This window comes from Lutzomyia longipalpis, chromosome 1 (genome assembly GCF_024334085.1).
Source record: "Lutzomyia longipalpis isolate SR_M1_2022 chromosome 1, ASM2433408v1".
Lineage (NCBI taxonomy): Eukaryota > Metazoa > Arthropoda > Insecta > Diptera > Psychodidae > Lutzomyia > Lutzomyia longipalpis.
Window position 1 is genome coordinate 21120679 of NC_074707.1, and position 18887 is coordinate 21139565.

The 18887-nt window shown below is 37.5% G+C and overlaps 3 protein-coding genes and 2 long non-coding RNA genes across 6 annotated transcripts; 1 reads left to right on the plus strand and 4 right to left on the minus strand.

Moving 5' to 3' along the window:
* Positions 1-714: 714 nt before the first annotated feature.
* Positions 715-12590, minus strand: LOC129796939 (monocarboxylate transporter 10). Of its 2 annotated transcripts, XM_055839095.1 has the most exons (4): positions 11201-12590; positions 2146-3276; positions 1989-2069; positions 715-1444 (listed from the first exon to the last, which is right to left on the minus strand). In XM_055839095.1, the coding sequence occupies exons 1-4, from the start codon at positions 11523-11525 to the stop codon at positions 1416-1418; spliced, it is 1566 nt and encodes a 521-aa protein (XP_055695070.1). In that variant the 5' UTR covers positions 11526-12590; the 3' UTR covers positions 715-1415. The 2 variants fall into 2 exon arrangements, with proteins under 2 accessions (XP_055695070.1, XP_055695069.1); XM_055839094.1 differs by lacking the exon at positions 715-1444 and having other exon boundaries at positions 1642-2069.
* Positions 5009-10346, minus strand: LOC129796949 (uncharacterized). The gene is made up of 2 exons (XR_008751292.1): positions 8177-10346; positions 5009-8109 (listed from the first exon to the last, which is right to left on the minus strand). It is a non-coding gene; the product is annotated as an uncharacterized LOC129796949 (long non-coding RNA).
* LOC129796951 (uncharacterized) lies at positions 12353-14982 on the plus strand. Its single transcript, XR_008751294.1, has 2 exons — positions 12353-12426; positions 12584-14982. It is a non-coding gene; the product is annotated as an uncharacterized LOC129796951 (long non-coding RNA).
* A 103-nt stretch (positions 14983-15085) lies between these two features.
* On the minus strand, positions 15086-18080 carry LOC129796937 (E3 UFM1-protein ligase 1 homolog). Its single transcript, XM_055839091.1, has 6 exons — positions 17912-18080; positions 17658-17856; positions 16336-17585; positions 16108-16261; positions 15646-15950; positions 15086-15524 (listed from the first exon to the last, which is right to left on the minus strand). Exons 1-6 carry the CDS (start codon positions 17986-17988, stop codon positions 15173-15175), a joined length of 2337 nt encoding a protein of 778 aa, XP_055695066.1. The 5' UTR covers positions 17989-18080; the 3' UTR covers positions 15086-15172.
* Positions 18081-18223: 143 nt separating this feature from the next.
* Positions 18224-18883, minus strand: LOC129796947 (dynein light chain Tctex-type protein 2B). Its single transcript, XM_055839106.1, has 3 exons — positions 18639-18883; positions 18426-18567; positions 18224-18358 (listed from the first exon to the last, which is right to left on the minus strand). The coding sequence occupies exons 1-3, from the start codon at positions 18793-18795 to the stop codon at positions 18244-18246; spliced, it is 414 nt and encodes a 137-aa protein (XP_055695081.1). The 5' UTR covers positions 18796-18883; the 3' UTR covers positions 18224-18243.
* Positions 18884-18887: the final 4 nt, after the last annotated feature.

Here is an 18887-nt window from a genome sequence, read left to right on the forward strand (position 1 = left end):
TATTCAATTTAATTCTACTCCGAGACTCCATCCTGTAAACTATTGGTAGCCAGACATCAAGAAAATTAACTTATTATGAATTAACGAGAACATAACTTGATTGTATCAAAAAAAAAATTATGGAGGCCTAATGTATTTTATAAGATCTGCCAGATAGGCACACATTTTATTTTTACTTCCTTGTTTTTCATTAGGAAAATCCACGTTTAATTTCCATTTTTGGAGTCACTGAAAGTTAAGCAATTTTTCAAAGTTTAAAACATAAAATTGTCTATAAAGAAATAATTTAGGCGAATTTTTTAAAAATCCTTTTCCCTACAATGATGAAAGAATCTGTCAAAAATATCAATTAGATGCTTGACTAAAAATATCTTGAAAAAAAAATCATTTCCAGTTTGTCAGGATATGACCTAATAATCCTCAAAAAAGTAACCAATGTCCCCAGCATAGGTAGTCTACCCTACGATTGGTTAGTTGTAGCTCAGATTCCGTAGTTGGTAGCCTCTTGGTGTAATAAAATAAATTGTGTGTGGCACGCCGGCCGGTAAAAATGCAAAGTGGATAGCGAAGATCTATTTTTAATCGTGCAAATTTTCCATTCATTCAAAAGGGATAAATATTCACATCATCTATGCGCCAATATGCTCTCAACATTATATACATTGTTGAAAGTATGTGTATTTGTGCAAAATATAGGAATAAAGCTAAATTATGTAAATTATTAACAGACATTTATTTGACTCTTTCCTCTGCTAAGTTTTACATAACATGTCAACATCCTAGAGAGGGGTTATCTTGTACTGATTATTATATATATTTTGTTTTAAATAATATAATATAGCACTGTCGATGATCAATTGTCTGAATTTTATTTTAATTTAAAATGTTTTATTGATTTACGCGTAACGGTTGTGACTTTTGAATTAAACTCCCGGATAGCGTGTGCTGCCATCGGGTTGATGTTCTTCACACAATCGCTCTTATACCAGGCACCTCCACTAACTCCAACACAGTTCCCTCATAAAATTGATAAAATATGTTCATTACGGATTAATTTATCCTTTATATACGCAAAATAGCGTGAAGTAGCCCTACTAAATTTTCCTTGTACTTTTACAACAAATTAATTTTAAATCTAACTGCTTTTTGTTCCTAAAGCTCTTCTAAGTAATTAATTATTTTTACAAATTACATTGTATATAATCGATAGTAAGTGATAAGTCTGAAGTACCATTACAAAAAAAAAGTTATTGGATTCTCCAATCCATGGCAAAATATTCGTATTTGATACAGCAAATTTATTTTCTTTGCAGTAGTTTTCTAAATGTCCAGCATTAATTTTTTTAACCTACATTTAGTCAATGAATCTCTCTTTAAAAAAAAAGAACCAGAAACACAAGACTTGTGTTCAATGTTCATTGGTTGGCGACATCATTCAACGATTCTGTAAGATAAAAGAAAATGGTCATTTGTGTTTATTTATTTTCATTTTATATAGATATACAAAAAAATCAGAGCAAAAGCTAAAATGATCAATAAAAGCGAATGTTTACGCCGAGAAAGCTCTCGCTGGAAAGCAATATGTGCAAAATCCTTTGAGATTGAACGTGTTCAAAAAAAAAAAGCATTGAAAGAAGCGTGTTGTGTTAACAAAATTTTATTTTTATTAAGCTGCTATTATCACAGTGGTTGTGTATTTTCACCCAAAAAAGAACACCTCACTATATACATGTTAAATTAACATTACTTTGCTTTCAATTCTATTCGCTATGCTATATGTAATGTATGTAGAAAACTATGGTAGATACAAAAAAAATCGTGCATAATGAGTTTTTTTTTGTAAGGAATGATGAAAAAGCGGGCGATTTTTCAGTACACAGAATATTGGTATTGGCGTTTCTGTGCATGAAGTAAATCACTGTTTATTGCAAAAGCAGCAGGGATTAAGTGTGAACTTTCACCATCAGAAATCAATGGGGTTTTTATACCTGCACTCGCGAGTGATGCCTTCCTTTCCAGCGTATGGGGTACTCTACCATTGCAGAACTTCCTATCGTCAAATGGTCGTTCTGAAATAGAGAAAGAAAAAAATGAGGGAAATATAATAAATTTTTAACAATTTTTGGAGAGAAAAAATTCATTTACCTTCATCCCAAGCACTCTTGGCGAGGGGATGCTGAACAGGATCTTTATCGTGCATCTCTGTACCGATACTTTCGTCTTTGACACATCGTATAAGGAGCATTGTGGTAGCACCGACCAGCGGTGGAATTCCCGCCAGAATGAATGGCAATGTGTAGGAGCCTGTGTGATCGAAGAGCATCCCAGCAATCGGTGGCCCTAATGTAAGGGGGAAGGAGCACAAGCCAAGGAGAAATCCAATGGCCTGCGAAGCACCCTTGGGGCCGCAGATGTCAAATGAAATTGGTCCAATGAGTGAGATGAAGCATCCATCGAAGAGTCCCATGGCGAGAACAAACACCAACAGCAGTGGGTATGAACTCGTAATAGGCAGGAACATTGTCATGATGCCGATGAAGCAGAAGGATACCTGTTGCAGAAGAATCCTATTGATCCGCGGCAAGTCAGCAATGAAGCCAAACACAAGACGTCCTACTCCCGATGCAATACCCAAGCACATCACTGGCAGATTAATGTCATTCCCCGCAAAGGCGACCGTAATGAATTTGGACATATGCACGTAGGGTACGAAGTAGCCAAATAGTGCCACAGGAATGGATAGAGCCCAAATGACGTAGCGCTTCTTCTTCCAATTATCCACATTAATGAGACTCTTCCTGGCAGCAGGTGATGATGGTTCAGTGCGCATCCGCATTTGCGATGTTTTAGGGGCGATTGGTGTGTACAGAAGGGCACACAGGATGATAACGCTGGAAATGCCAGCTTCAACACGAAGAGCCGTACTGAGGCCATATGAGGAAATAAGCCAGTTAATGAGGAAGGGCATCACGGCTGTGAAGACACTGGAACCCGCCGTCACGAAGCCATTCACCTTACCCAGGTAGCGTTTGAAGTAATAACCAAGGATGGAGAGGCAGGGTGTGTACGTAAGGGCGGCACCGAAGCCATACATAATGCCATATGTGAGGTACAGGGCGTTAATGTTGTGAGTAACGAAGGATGATGCCAAGAGGCCGCATGATGTGAGTACACCACCAAGAATGGCTGTCTGTCGGAGTCCAATCTTATCAGTAAGAATTCCCGCCACTGGAGAAAGTAGGAATGTGGCACCAATCGTGAGGGATCCAACGAGTGCTAAAATTAGATAGATAGCAAAAGAATATCGAATCACACATTTTGCAATGAAAGAAGAGCGCAAAATTGTTTCACAATCGCGCATGTAAAAAAAGAAAATTATATTTTGAAGCAATGTGAAGCATAACACGTGGGTCTGTCCACCCACGTTTTCTTTCATGAGAAGTATTCATATCCGCGATAGGTTTGTATTAAATTACTCCGCTTAACTACCAGATGAAAAATACTTAAAATGTACCGAAGTATTTAAAAAGTGTGAAAAGTTTTAAGATTTTGTTTTATTTTAAACGTAATTCTCGAAATTATAAAGGAGTTTATTCATGTCCATATGGATCATGTTCTTATTTGAAATAACACTAGGTATAAAAAAACATAATTCTGTAAATGATCTAGAAAGAATTCTAAATCGCTAAGTAGACTGTCTATACAATTAGTTTTTTACTAGAACCAGTAGAGGAAAGCCAGAAAAAATTGCCCAAAAATGTAAAAGATGACGTCACAATTGAGTTCTTTTGTCTCATATGCAAAACATTGACGCTGATGTTTCTTTGGTGAGTTTTGGCAAAGTATTTTTATGCTTCATGCATTACAACCGACAAAAAACGCAATGTGACGTCATTGTTTGCATTTTAGGTAAATTTTTGTGGTCTTTTCACAGCTGATCCCAATGGAAAATTGTAAATTTATTTGTCGATTTCTTATTATTTTCTTTATTGTCGACGAGACTACGTGGTGTATCCTGTTTGTTTCCTCGAATGAGTTCATGTATGACGCATATAAGCATGAATAAATTCCTTTAATTTTCTCGACAGTTATATCTCGGTCATTAAGATAACTTTAAGTGTCCAATGTTTATTGAGTCCATAGTTTAAAGTTGAAATATTAATTTATTTAAGAAAACATTGTGACAAAACCTTTAAAAACATCTTTATTCACTACAATGGCTAAATAATAATTTATTCAGTTTAACTTCTTCTCTTTGAATAAAAAAATATTCTTTAATTCTTCGCATTCATGCAATCTCAATGATTTCATAAAATTTGTATTCTATGCATTTACATTCTTGTTAATTTCACAAAATAAACTTTTTATGATTCTCGTTTTTTTGCAGGCAAGGCTGAAATTGTGTAAAAAGTGTGTAGCCGGTGCGATTATGATCAATGTGAATTATATTGCTACACGTAAAATATCGTCATACCGATGCTCTCGCGCCTTTTGATTTTTTTCTCACTCTCTCATCTTTAGAAAAAACTATGTTCTGTCGACGTGGTTAATGTTCGCACAAAATGCTAAATATACACACGAGACAATTCCAACATGTGAGTGAGACTATTTTTATGGTGTGGATCTTCATTTCACTATCAAATGCTGTTTAGACGATTGAGAAAAAGGAGGCGCAAGTTTAATAAAATGAAAAAGAACACCAACTCTTAAAAATATCCGCGGAAATGTAAATTTACTCACGCGCAAGCTTTTACCAATTTTTATTCCCTGCTTGCAGCTTGCTAATCTGCAAATAGAGCCACACATATGGATAATTTATCAAATGAATTCGAATTGCTCACATAATGTTTACTTTTCTTGCTAATTTTTTTGTTGTTGGAAAATTAGTAAGAAACGTGGCAAATGCTCTAAAGTGCTCTAAATTTTTTTTCAGCATAATCGCACACCGTCAATCAATAATGTTTTTCACGCAAAATTTGTACGATTTCATTGACTTAAGGGAATCATATTTCTTTTTTTCTTGTCACACATGGATTAACACGGGAAATCACACAGAAAATTATCTCTCAATCTCTCACAGAGTGACGAAGTTCATTATTTGGGAGACCCACACGAAGATAATGATTGTATGGGATGATAACCGTAGGTGGGGGTGTAGCATTTTTCGTGTTATCAATAAATATGTATACCACAAACCAATCGCTTGGGCATTTTAATCAACTTTCAGAGAGCGGATTTTTTTCTGTAGGCTAAGCGATTAGATTCGTGCTAAGTGGATTACATATTGTGGGATAAATATTATTTTTTTACTAACATATGGTAAATTAAAATATTTAGCAACTCCCAGTCAATGTGTGATGGAGTGTGGAATAATAAATTAATATTTTAAGACCTTTTTTATGAAAAAAAAACTTTTAAGCAAAAGATGAATGCTAAGTTACTTAATTTATTCAGAAAATTAATAATCTAGTCTATGAAGTAGTCAGAAAGAATGTTTGAGCGTTTAAATTAAAATTCATGCGATAAGAAATTAATAAAAAAGTGAAATGCTTTAATAAAACGTCAAACGTTAGAAAAGAAACGTCGAACCTAATAACCTAAATTAGAGTGAACGTCAAACGTTTAAAAAAAAGTTCACCGTTTAAAAAGTAGTCAAACGTTGAAAACAAAAGTCAAATAGAAAAGAAACATGAAAAATCAGAATAAACGTCAAACGTTAGAAAATGAACATCAAGCATTAGAACTTTTTGAATAAATTTTTAACTATGTATATGCTTCTGACTTTTTATAATTCTTGGTAGTTTTTTTGCTCAAATTGTAAGAATTCTCAACAAGTTAAGTGTGGTCTAATAATTTTGAGAACTCCTCCACTTCTATAATTATCTCCTATCCAATTTCCACTCAATACTTAATTCAAATTATCTCAAAAACAAGTTGGAAAAGCTCTCACTTCCCACACTTTTCCACATTGCATTGTCTTTAATAATGACAAAAGACCACATAGGTTCTTCACCTGATTCGAAAGATGGGACAGTTGAAGTGAAGAAATAAAGAGCTTTTACCGTGTGTGAAAAAATACCTTTATGAGGAAATCCTTGATTCGATACGATGAACTGAATTAGGGTTTTTGTTTGATTCTTCGCACTATAAATAGGCATTTTTATTCACCACTCCTATATACAAAATCATGCTAAAAATACAACCAAATGCGGGCCGAAACTCTTTGTGAATAAAATTGCGTAGAACTTTTGCATTGCGTTCTGGATTTATATGACGCGCGAAAATGCTGTTAACAATGCTTTGTGGGCAGCGACAAAGGAATACTTTTTTGTTGTTGTAAATGCTATCAATAAACTTTCAGTTTTGTAGTCCAATTAAGTTGGGCTACCTAGAAAGTCTATTTGAGCGGTAGGGCACGGCTAACTAAATGCCCCACATGCGCTCCCGACGAAACTCAGAGAGAGACTGACTCATACCGGAGCGTGCTGATGGACGACGCTCACACGTACATCCACCGCCTAGGACATTTAGCTCGCACATTCCCTCCACCCGCTAGCCATGAGACTAGGGTCTGGAAAAACTTAGGACTACATTCGGCCATACTGATGTGGTGACGTCCCTTGTCACCGATGAGTGTAGCTGGTCCACACGTTTGGAGTACAGCCACCTCACCCTTGGTGTTCGTTCTTTCCCCACATCAGCTCGGCTGTCCTTACACGATCAGGTTTACTGATCCACGGTCAGTGAATCTCCACCCACGGATGGTATGACACAGGACCTTTCCCACAATTATGTGGATAACACGGCATAATTGCCAGCACCAACGACATTCACAGTAAATGCCATTGAACACGGAATCATCTTCTTTTATCCAACCCACCACTACTGCAGCAAACTCGATTAGAAGAATAATTCCCCGCTACTGTGACTCCAAGTACCCTCCCAAGGAAAATGCTTGTGCCAAGATAGCGACACCCTCTCACAAGAGGCCAACCCCACGAGAATTTTAATTCATTTCGATTCTTTAATTCAGGGCCTTCATGGGATAACACAAGGGGACACACAACCCCAGACCTAAAGTCTAATGACACGACCTATCGAACTCAGAAGATGTCAATACTTCAAATGCTTTATTTCAAAAAGTTTCCACAACATCTTCCTTTTCTTCCTTCGGGCAGTGACCACAATCAACTCTCCCTGATTCACATGAAATTTTCTTAAAAGATTTTCATTAATTTTCATAATCAGTGCGTTCTTAAGATCATCTACATTAAAATTTCTCCCCCTACTTGGACATACAACCTTCACGAGACCTCACTATGGTCAATGGTCCCGGATATCGTCATCCCGCAGGTTAATCCTCCGGGCCTGCTTCACCACCGAGTGAAAATACTCCTCCACTGATTCCTCTTTCTTTCGCTTTCTCATCCTCAGTTCATGGTGAATTTGGGCCACGGACAATTTCTCCGGAAAATTCAGTAGAATCTCCTTCTTGAAGTCACTGTACGATCGTATGTTCCCTTGGGTTCCTTCATACCAATCCTTGGCGGCACCTTTAAGCCGAAACACTGCAGCCACCAGGGATTGTTTGGCATCCATATCAAAAAGGACGATGGCATCATCCACTTTCCGGATCCACTCTTCCGCAAGAAGCCCGTTTTTCTGTCCAGGTTCGAACGCAGGGATAAGAGCCTCCATTTCCACTGCAGTGAGCCGTGGACGTTGAGTCGGAGGAGTAGTCATTGTTGTCTGAAAACCCCAAAACAACGACATTTAGTACATAAGATGGTACATCTCGCACCCCCCGGTGCTCGAGGGTGACTAATGTGAGGTTATTCGCAGAAATAATGTGGACAAATGCTCACAAATCCGGTAATTTTCCCCAAAAAAAGAAACAATGGCAACATAACCTCAAAACATGTTGTCCTTTTTTGTGCTTGTTTATCACTTCTTGCGGCTCTATCCAGCATTTTTCTGCATTTAGTCATCCTCTTTCCCTCATGGATTACCTTCTTGTACTTACATTGGTTCCTTTTTCTTGCACAAAACCAAAACACTTGTCTTCTTCACTCAACGTGTCTTCACCAGTTGCCATGCACAGGATATTCACTGCAAATTACCCAAATTGGAATAGAATTGACGTATTTCTAGGCTTTTATCACCCTTTTTTGTTTACCTTTGGGAATTTCCCTTGTTTTTCACCAATCACCACGATATTTTTCTGAGAAAATCGCCAGAAATAAGAAATTCCGCGCAACCACTTGTCAAAATTTGCCATAAATTCTCGAAATTTCTGTTTGACGCGACGTCATCGAAAACAATCGGGAATAATTCGTGTCGGAGAGATCTCTCATGCACACACACACACACTCATACACCCCAGGGGTAGATTTTGTTGCAACATTTACATATATATACACATATATAAAGTTTTTCATAAGAAAATGAAGAAAATGCGCATGTATTTAATTCTCTTTTTTTTTCATTTATTTTCTCTCTCTTACCAACGGGCACCCCATCCGCCACTTTTTCCTTCGGCGATGGTCTCTTCCGCGTGCCCCGGGGGCGGAACACCCCCCGTTTCTACTCACAGTTTCCCTTTTGGGGCCCTTGATGGCTGCCTGGTGCCGGAAACCTCGCTGCCAGATGAGGAAGAAATTCTCTTTCCGAGAATTTTGCCGTCCGCCATCTTGTCGCTCCGTCGATTGCGCAGCTTTTCCACACTTTTCACCACATTTCTCACTTTTCACTCGCGTACACCTCGCAGTTTCACTTCTGCGATTCTTTAGGGATCTTCATCCCACTTCTGATATGTAGTCCAATTAAGTTGGGCTACCTAGAAAGTCTATTTGAGCGGTAGGGCACGGCTAACTAAATGCCCCACATGCGCTCCCGACGAAACTCAGAGAGAGACTGACTCATACCGGAGCGTGCTGATGGACGACGCTCACACGTACATCCACCGCCTAGGACATTTAGCTCGCACATTCCCTCCACCCGCTAGCCATGAGACTAGGGTCTGGAAAAACTTAGGACTACAGTTTGCATATGGTTTGGAAAAAAAGAATAATGATAATTTTCCTCATATTTTCATGTTACAAATTACATTCACATAGCAAATGAGAGTATTTTGATAAAGTGCTGTTGGTGATTAAAAACAAGCAGTACCACCTATACGTGCGTTATCATGGAGAGTGCTCTTGAAAAGTGATCCAAAGTGCTTCTGTTGTGCGGTTAAAACAGTGAGAAGGTCATAAATGGTTGGCATTTTCGTCACTCTAATTACCCCTCTTTCGTTAATCATTCAATGCACTTGGACGGCATTAATGCCCAAGGAGAGCGAGCCTTTAAAATCTGATAAAATATTTTACACAATTTTCGATTCAACGATCGATGGGAGTCTTTGTTCTCACAAATTGTGCGACACTATTTCTCTAATCATTTGTAATATACAGAATGCAGTCGCAGATATTAGTTCGTTGTCCGCAGTAAAATGCATTCTTCCCATACATATTTAATAAAGTTCTCACAACAAATTAATCGACCTGAATTTCCAATCATTTACACTCTCTGCTTTTCCATCACTTTCATCCCATATATTTGTGATCACATTCCCTTGTCTTTCGGTATATGCCTGATAAGAGATTATGGGTCAAGCATTCCCACTGGGTGTGATTAGCGATGATTTTGACTCGAGGCAGAGAGATTTAAAAAAAAAAATAAAAGGTCAAGAAACAACAACAAAAAATGAATCTTTCTCGGAAATATCATCTAATTTTCTTATATCATTAATTGTAGAATTTTGCCATGATAGCTTATAAAACTTTACAGTTTTAATCTTCTTCTAATTGAGTCACTTTAATGCTCACTCCAAATTCACACTTCATGAATTTTTATTTTAAGATCAATTTCCTGAATTTTACAGATTAATTAAAAGAAGGTAATAAAATCGCTCTGAATTGTTCTATCATGTGCAACTACTCTAATAAAGCCAATAAACATTTATTACTAATCCACATTTGCGATTAGAACTCTCACTCTCTGTTTCTACACCCTTTTTAATCCATTTCGCATAATAAACAGGTGGTTAATTTTATTGCTGGAGAGATATTACGTAAAACAGTGTGTTATGTAAAAATGGAATGTTGGGAAGGACACGAAAAAATTAACCTTTGTAATAACTATTCACTACTCATAAAAACTAATCAGTTTAATAGTTTATTGTAGCACCGAAAGTAAAAACGAAAAAAAAAACAGGAAATTAATAAAAAAAAGAGTTGATATTTTCTGAGAAAGAAGAAAGAACAATATAAAGAGCAAGTTTTAATTTTATTAGAAACATGCGCCTGATAGTAAAGTAGATTTTTTTCCGTATTAAAAAAAAATGATTAAAAATAAAATGAGAGTTTAATTCGTTTTTTTTATTCTATCTTGCTGTTCTTTTTCTTGTAATTTTTGCGTTAATTGCAGAAACATTAGTCTTAAACTCTCTTTCTTGATTTTTTGATTATTTCTTCAGTTGCTAAATTCTGATGTGAAACGTAACATTTCTTGACGATTTTTCTATAACGTTTTTTTAGGGTTCTATGAGCTTAGGAACTTCTGAAAATAAATCTGAGATTTTCGTCCTTTTTCTAAACGTTTTCGTCACACATATTTACAAAAAAAAATGTTATAAAGCTAGTAGAAAAATTGTATAGAGACGCCGTGTTTCACATCAGAATCCAACCATACAGGTGAGCATGGAATATTTTTTAATTAGGTAATAAAAAAAATACTAATTCCCAGGTGTGGCCTTTTTTCATTTAAGAATAAAATAGTGCAAATTCTGCTGTAGCTTTCGACACAAGACAGGGTATTTCTCATGAAAATTTGCTTGATAATTTACTGGATAAAATTAAAATATTTATACAGAAATCATGTTTTATAAAAATCTATCTTTAAAATTTCTCTTTTCATCATAAAAAAAAATTAATAATTTTTTTGAACAGTCTAGATTCCTAAAATTATCCATTTAAAAAAATCACTTTGACCGTGACACGAAAAGACAGAAAAAAAATCGGACATATTCAAAGGGAAATGATAAGAATTATCACATTTTGTGCTTTCTTTTCTTTTTTTTTCACCAATTTCATGTTCAGTTTATTATTTTTTCCACCATTTTTAGTCAACTAATTAAATGAAAATGAAAAAAACTCACCAGATTTACTACTTGCTTCGGGATCTCCACGCATTTTAAGTTCCTCTTGGAGGCGCAGGTAGATAACGCTGTAGGTGTTGATGACGCCAAAGATGATTCCATTGCAGAAGAATGAACTGATGACAATGAGCCAGGCACGTGTTCCACCATCCGGTGGTTCTTTCATTTCCATCGACACCGGCCGCTCTCTGGGCCCACTCGTGCCAGCAGCCACAACTTTTGGTTGCTTGTTGTGCCTTTCGTTGCCGAGGGAACCATTGGAAATTCTCACATCGCCATTCCCAAAAGCCGCTCCGTTCTCCTGCAGAAGTTCCCCTTCGGTCATTTCAACAGGCACACCACGATGGCTTTATTCCCGACTTTTGTGCGGGTTCTTTTTCAACACTCCTACGTCCACCAATATTTATCTTTTCTCAAAAATTTTTTTTCGTTTCTTTCTTTCCACTATTTGGATGTATTGGGAATAATCTTTATTTGTTACTCTCTTATGGCGCGAAACTTTTGCCCAGTTGAATTTAGCGAAAAACAATTAATTAGAAGCTTATCGCTGAATAATACACTTTATCATTTTCACTCAATGAATGCTCAATTTAAACTCGGTTCTTTGTACAATTCTAAATCCTCTCACTCTCAATTTACTGATATCTTCCTCTATAGCCGCACGCACCACAGAATATAATATAATGCGCGCCTTCACTCACTACTTGACCAACAACACTCCTCCTTCTCATGAAAAGTTCATTAGACCCTGGCCAAAAATTCTTTAGCAGAACTCACGAATGCTTTTTTTTTTTCTCCTTCTTAATTATTTTCACCAAAACACCGCTCACAGAGTTGGATCGAAGAGCACTAAAATGTGCTAAAGAAAAATTATTTTAGTGAGAGAAGCTGTGCAGCCTTATAAGAAAAATATCCATGTGTGAAAAAAAGGCTTCCTCTACAATTTGACTGTGGTATTGTACGATTTCCAGTATATCTCTTCAACAATATATAATATTGGAAATGAACCGCACAGCCCAAACTCTCGAATACGACTAAGCTAGACACACACGGTACTTTGCCGCCTGTTGGTCGCTGCGTTGTGGGATTCTCTGCATTTCGTTTCCCGCGCGAACTCATAAAAACGCGTTATTTAACACGAAGTCAACCACATTGTACATTTTCCGATCGTTGCGGCAGAGTGAGAGAGGGCAACCGAGAGATCCTCAATGGGGAGAGTGAGAAAAGTACGTAGATGATGGGGAAAAAGAACATACAAAACCACATCCCATGGAATTTGCGCGATTGCCCCGGCTACAGAGATCTCTCTCTTGCAATATATATGCCACAGACTCTTTATACATACTGAAGATCCACTCTCTCACATACTACTTTCATTCTCAGGAAGCACATCGCATATACAACTCAAAATGAAATTGGTCCCGAGCAGTGTGCCAAGGTGTCGGTATCTCGGTGTATTGAGTGACATCACACTTGTCCCGACCAAGAAATCCGAGTGCATCAGCACGAGAGATTCACTGAAGAGGTATATGGGGCGCCTTCTTAAATAACACAAAAAAAAACAAGCAGAGATTCAAAAAAAAATGAGAAGAAGAGCAGAAACGATGAGTATCCCAAATGTCTCTTAGTCACTAACACGCATGATGCTACAGAATTATACAAAAAAAAATGTCTTGATATGTACTTCCTCGCACAAGCGATAAATTCTTCCACGTTGCCTCACTATCATTTTGTGACGGATTGATAAGAGAAACGATTTTGCAATCAACATTATGCCAAACAAGAGTAAGAGGCGACATTTTTGCTGTCTCGCATAGCGCACACAAGCCTTTTCGGTTATCACCAACTCTCCCGCCAATTGAAATCGTTTATCTTCAATAGATCTTCTCCAATGATAACATCAACCAATTTGCACTCTCGCAGTTCTTTTCCTTTGTTGGTGAAACGCATTGAAATTCTATATAATCGCAAAAAAGACGCCACACACAAGTTGATTGTACTATACCAAAATATTCCACCTTTACAGCCAATCAAGTGTGGGAGCATTTAGTAAAGCATATATATTATATTTGTTAGGCACGAGGCCTAATTGAGAGTGATGAATTCATCTAAACTCAAGACAATCTGTAGTTATTTTGATTTTTTGTGTCGCCAATTGATTAAAAATTCTTTTAAAAAAAATTATAAACTTCTATTTATTTTATTCTTTGCATAATTGATAAATAGTCGAGCAGGGATTGACCAATGAATAAGAAAGTTTGTTTTAAAGAAAAATTTTGATTGGGTGATAAATCCTAGATAAAATCAACTCATAGGCTACTTTTGGTAAGTTCTATGTCAACACCTAAGGAATGAGGAGCCTCGGTTCAAAGTTAATTTGAACAGGATATATGGAAAGAGATTGATGATTGAACTTGAAAAAGAAAAAAAATCAAGAACTTATCGAACTCAACATTAGCCTGACTGAGAACTATCATTAAAAGCACATAAATTCTTAATTCGATTGACATGAAATGCAATTTAGTGGAGAACGAGATCTTGTATAAAAAGCTACAAAATCAATTTCTAACCCTATCCATCAGAACTTCGTCTCAAGAACTAGATTTTTTCTTACAAAATATTTACCTAATCCAAATTCTCATTTTGCATAAAACACTATAGCTGCCGAATGTTTACATTAAGAGCACGTTGCAAAAAGCTCCACAATTATAATTGAATCGTATCCGACACATGAGAGACATTATTGAAATTTATGCGAACCTAAACATGTTCTTGAACCTGCGGTGTGTAAACATGGACTTAAGTAGTTGGCCACCGGCTAATATGTAATGGAATCTCTTATAGCGCAAATTAGATAGGTGGGAGAAAATAAAGCTGCACCTGTATTTACAAATTCGCAACGATGTTCAGGCTCAATTAACACGAAAATACGCAAAGATAATGCCTTTTCTTCTATTGGCATTACTCACGAGATAGATTCGCCCGAGCCTCCAACGCCTAAAAAATATCGAATTAAAGGCTGGGCAAATCAATATATCCAGAGCACAAGGTTTTTCGCGGCAATCCTTTGGATATGTGACGACCAACCACATTTTATGTGAAAATTCTGAGCATTTTTATCATTTTACAATACCCGTATAGCATTTCTTCCTACAAATGATTCACATAGTTAAAGAACAAAAAAAGAGAGGCCACGTTGTAAACTTTTGCGGAACTTTCATCAGAAATATTATACATTTCGAACGTCCCATTACTCAACGTTCAATTAGTAAGTGTAGGAGCAATTTAATATGATTGTCGTGAAAACATTCTAAGTGATTTAATAAAAAGCATTGTTACCAGTCACACTATTTGGTCGCGGTATTAAATTTCATGCAACATCAATCAAATTATCCACATAGTCCACACCTTCTTTCTCACACATAACAGAGAGAACGCGAATACATAAAAAAAAGTTCCTCATTTGCTCTATTTAAAGCAAGTTTGTACTGAAACTTTAAATGAATAAAAAAAAATTAGAGAGGAATTTATCAAAATCGGATTAATTGTCCTTTGTAGGCCTGATGAAGAGGGAATAAAACTTTCAAAACGTCATATTTAAATTGGTTGAGAAACAGCTAAATCGTACTACGTCACAAACAGGTGGAGCCTCAGTGCAAAGTTAATTTAAACAGAATTTAAGTAAAAATTTTCCACAAAGAGAAAATTATGTAGTGCTCAAGACAATCCTAATTGGTTGAATTTGTTTGACTTCTTGACACATTAAATTGGCAAAAAATGAGTGATCGTTGCATTAATGAGAAATTATGACACGATTTTCAAAAATTCAGGAAATGCTGTAACAAAATGAATGACCAAAACTTCCGCCAAATTGAAAAACAAAAATATGATTCAAATTTTGTAATAAAACGCCTCAAATATCATGAGAGGAGGTAAATGATTAAGAAGAACTTGGAGTAATATTACCGGGTATTATTCAATCGATGTTGCTGACTTCTTGAACGACGACGCTACATCCTTAACTTTGGGCATCAAATCCCCAAGTTGACTTAGCACCTTTTCCTTTCCCTCCTCATCGTCCTCAGCCACAGTCAAGACCTTCAGCACGAGATCGTGGTATTGCGTAAGAAGCTGCGATTGATCTTGTTGCAATTGCGGTTGCAAAAATGCCAAAATTGCAGCCACATGACGTCCAGATGCATGAAGCATACACTGTGTGGAAATGGTGAAGATAACGAGACAGGCCAAGTGAAGAACAAGAGCGGGATCCGTACAATTAGCCAGTTGCTCTAGAAGACCGTGTTTGTGTCCCAAAATTAGTGATCTGCAAAATACGCATAAATAAACGAAGCTCTTTAAATTGGCGGAATGAGTTTGATGCAGTTTAGCAAATTATTGCCAATCGATCATTTAAACTGCAAATTAATATTGCTTCCTCTACTCACCGATCTTTCTTCTTGTCTATCTTCTTGAGGATCATACTGCATTCTTGCAGTGCACTCTCACTTGCACTCAAAAAATCATCAACAGATTGCCCTGAAATGCTCTTATTGAGCGCCATTAATGCAGCTTTGTATTCTTGGTTGCATTCCTGCATAATGCTATTCCTCTGCTCCGTCGTGAGGGTGGACGTGCTATAATTGAGGCTGCATTCCGTGGCAACGTAGAAGAAAAGTTCATTCGCAATGTCCGTACCGAGGGTCTTTAGTAGATATTTTATCAACTGTTGCTGGACATCGGTGGGAAAGAGCTGAAAACAAGATAACCTTGAAAGGTTGCCTATAAGTGTTGCATAGTGGTCAATGAGAAAGTAACTCTTGTAGTTCTCAATTCATCATCAATGAAAATTTGATTGATATTCTTGATCTTCCTTTAACACACATTACTTTTACAATGACCCAACTCACCTTCAGCCCTTTCTCATACAGACGCACATCCCCTATGAGATTATTCAACTTCTCCTGCAGGGCAGCATGCGTCTGGCGGCGATTCTGCGTGGAATTCTGCAAACTCGCTTCGAACACCTGTTGTGCCGTCTGCAGAGCTTCCTTACTCAATTGTCTGCAAGCCGAAGGAATTTTAATTAGGTACATTCCGGTTAATCCGGTCAATTATAAATAGTCTGTCTGACTTACGGATAAAAATGCAAGGCAATGTCTTTTGCGAGATAGCATAAATCATCACTATCGAGAGATGATTCAATCACACCGACAATTTCTTTAACAGTGATTAATTCAATGGTTGATGCATTCTTCTTCTTTGATACTTTTCCATTATCATCGGAATCCGAATCGAAAGCACCACCCTTTTCACCTCCACCCCCGCGGAAGTGTTTCTTCGTGGATTTTGTCTTGGTTTCACGCCCTTGAGTGCCTCCACCACCTTTTCCCGCGGCTGCCTTTCGCCGTCGTTCCTCACGACGATCTGTCTTGGAGTCTCCTGTCCCTTCTTGAGCACCCACCGGACGACCGGAAGACAATTTTTCAGCCAAATATTGTTGATATTTGCCGCTCTCAATGGATTTCTTTACATTCTGCTCCATAATTTGCTTTGCCGGCGCAACAAGACGATCGAGGAAAGTATGCGTGAGGATAGTGGTCTCCAAGATAAGAATACTCCTGGCTACTGTTGGTTTTACAGCCATCTCGAGGAGTTTCTCAATGTCACCCTGACTTAGATCCGACGGAAGGATCGTCGTAACATCCAAATACGATGCACTGGAGATGCATTCATCAATTGCAGCTTCGAGTTGCTCAACAAATCTCTTGCCAACGGTGCACTTCTCCAAATGAACCAACTCCTCATTGGGCAGCTGACGCTGAATGAAGGCTTTTGTGTCGGAAATACCAAAATGCGAGAGGGTGTCATGCTGAACGTAACCATTTTGCTTAAAAAGCGACGTCACCCACTCATTCTGGGCCTTCTTGTAGACATTCGGAATATACTGAGCACCAGACATTTTCGACGTGACACTCCCATCGAAGGTAATCTCATCAATTAGCGCATAGAAGATCTTATCTTTAATCTTGCACTGTCCCAAAATTGATGCAATTGGCGTTGGACGTGACAATGCGGCAAGAGCTCCGCGAATCTTGGCCTTGCAACGAGAGATATAAGTTTGAGTGAAGAATACTTTCGAATCCGTTGGATCTCTCTTGCCATGAATCGTCTTTCCGAGGTTCTTTTCAATGATTTTCTGGAGAATAAAATCAGCTGGCAAATCGTATTGTTCAGCAAGATTGGCAGCAGATATTTCTCCAGCTTGAATAAGCTTCTCATTTATCTCCAGAGCCACTCGCTGGAGGTAGTCTTCATTGATCAGCTGACCCAAAATCAGATGAACATCCTTACTCTTATTGGCAATCCTATTAGCTGCAGCTGTGACCTGCAGAACGAATTAAATTGCCTTTAAGTACCTAAAAATTGATCAGTGTTGGCACAATCTCCTCATCCCCACCTTGGTCAAGTCCACGTTGACTGTCTTGGAGACTTCAGTCAAATTCACACGTCCCCCATTGATGTACAGCTCATCCTGGATTTCCGTTGAAAGATGATCGGGCGTAAGGTACTCCTTCCCATCATTCGTGTAGATTATCTCCAGCAATCCCTTCTCAACCAGCAAGGAAACGACTTCAATGCAATTTCTCTCCGACAATCTGCCAAAGTTCAAAGTTTATGCAAAATCCACAATTTTCTTTGCAATTTTCTCACCTCTGTAGCGTCGATGAAAGTTGCACCTTTTGAAAATCAGCTGCTAGACGCTTTATTTCATCCCAATCCGTCGTCATTTTTGTAATTCAATCTCGTTTTTGATGAAAATTTTTCACTTTTTATTCAGAAGAAAAAAATCGTTGCTTGTATCAGCAAATATCGTAAATTAACGTTGAGATACGATTATTGCTGTTGCAACCAGCGAAATGTCGCGGATTTGGCTGGAAATTCCATTGGAAATCATTGGAAGCATTGAAAGGATTTTAAAAAAAACGACGATTTTATTTAATCAATTCTTATTAAAATCAATAATTAAATATTATTGTGTTTATTTAATATAAATAAACTCCAAAGACTGTTACTACGCAAAAGAGACTGGAATTTGTGAACACATCCGACACCTGGCTATCACATTCTGCATCCCATCTGCAGCGAGAAATGTATTTGCTGCAAGAAAATTAATATTAAATTGATTCTTTTCCCATTGAAATTCATGCGGAAATTCTTTCCTTACCATCCAGCTCCTAGCTGCTGCCCAAGGGTCACAGTGACCACATGCTTGTACCTCTTCATCTTCAGATCTACAATTTTGTTGCTCACATCATCTGCAATCTGCTTCGTCCAGACAGGAACTTCTTCTTTGGAGTAGATTTTGTCTGAAATCCCAGAGATAGGATTTATTTAGTTAAAGAAACCTGGTGCAATGTCATTCTAGGGATTTTCTTACCAGTGAGGATGCTGGTTAAACATTCCTTAATGATTTCCTTCACTTGAAACGTCTGAAAGGTGTTCTCTAATGTTGGTTTTATCAGGAAGGTATTTCCGTCGGGAATTTTTTCATTTGTTGTTGCATTTGTATCACTTTTCACTGCTATTTTCTCCATTTATTCAGTTATTTTCCGCAAAATGAAATCAATACAACAACTAATTTCTTCCATCCAAGAAACCAAACAAATAATGCAGGGGTGGCAAAACT

Excerpts from the sequence above, each read along its gene's own strand:
- LOC129796939 (XM_055839094.1), bottom strand. The coding sequence starts at position 11,525 with ATGACCGAAGGGGAACTTCTGCAGGAGAACGGAGCGGCTTTTGGGAAT. Across the intron at positions 3,277-11,200 it reads CGAAGCAAGTAGTAAATCTG|CACTCGTTGGATCCCTCACG; the intron begins GTGAGTTTTTTT and ends ATCTAATTTTAG. Across the intron at positions 2,070-2,145 it reads CAAGAGTGCTTGGGATGAAG|AACGACCATTTGACGATAGG; the intron begins GTAAATGAATTT and ends TCTCTATTTCAG.
- LOC129796947 (XM_055839106.1), bottom strand. The coding sequence starts at position 18,795 with ATGGAGAAAATAGCAGTGAAAAGTGATACAAATGCAACAACAAATGAA. Across the intron at positions 18,568-18,638 it reads TTTAACCAGCATCCTCACTG|ACAAAATCTACTCCAAAGAA; the intron begins GTAAGAAAATCC and ends CTGGGATTTCAG. Across the intron at positions 18,359-18,425 it reads CAGCAGCTAGGAGCTGGATG|CAAATACATTTCTCGCTGCA; the intron begins GTAAGGAAAGAA and ends ATTTTCTTGCAG.
- LOC129796937 (XM_055839091.1), bottom strand. The coding sequence starts at position 17,988 with ATGACGACGGATTGGGATGAAATAAAGCGTCTAGCAGCTGATTTTCAA. Across the intron at positions 17,586-17,657 it reads TCAACGTGGACTTGACCAAG|GTCACAGCTGCAGCTAATAG; the intron begins GTGGGGATGAGG and ends TTCGTTCTGCAG. Across the intron at positions 15,951-16,107 it reads TGTATGAGAAAGGGCTGAAG|CTCTTTCCCACCGATGTCCA; the intron begins GTGAGTTGGGTC and ends TCTTGTTTTCAG.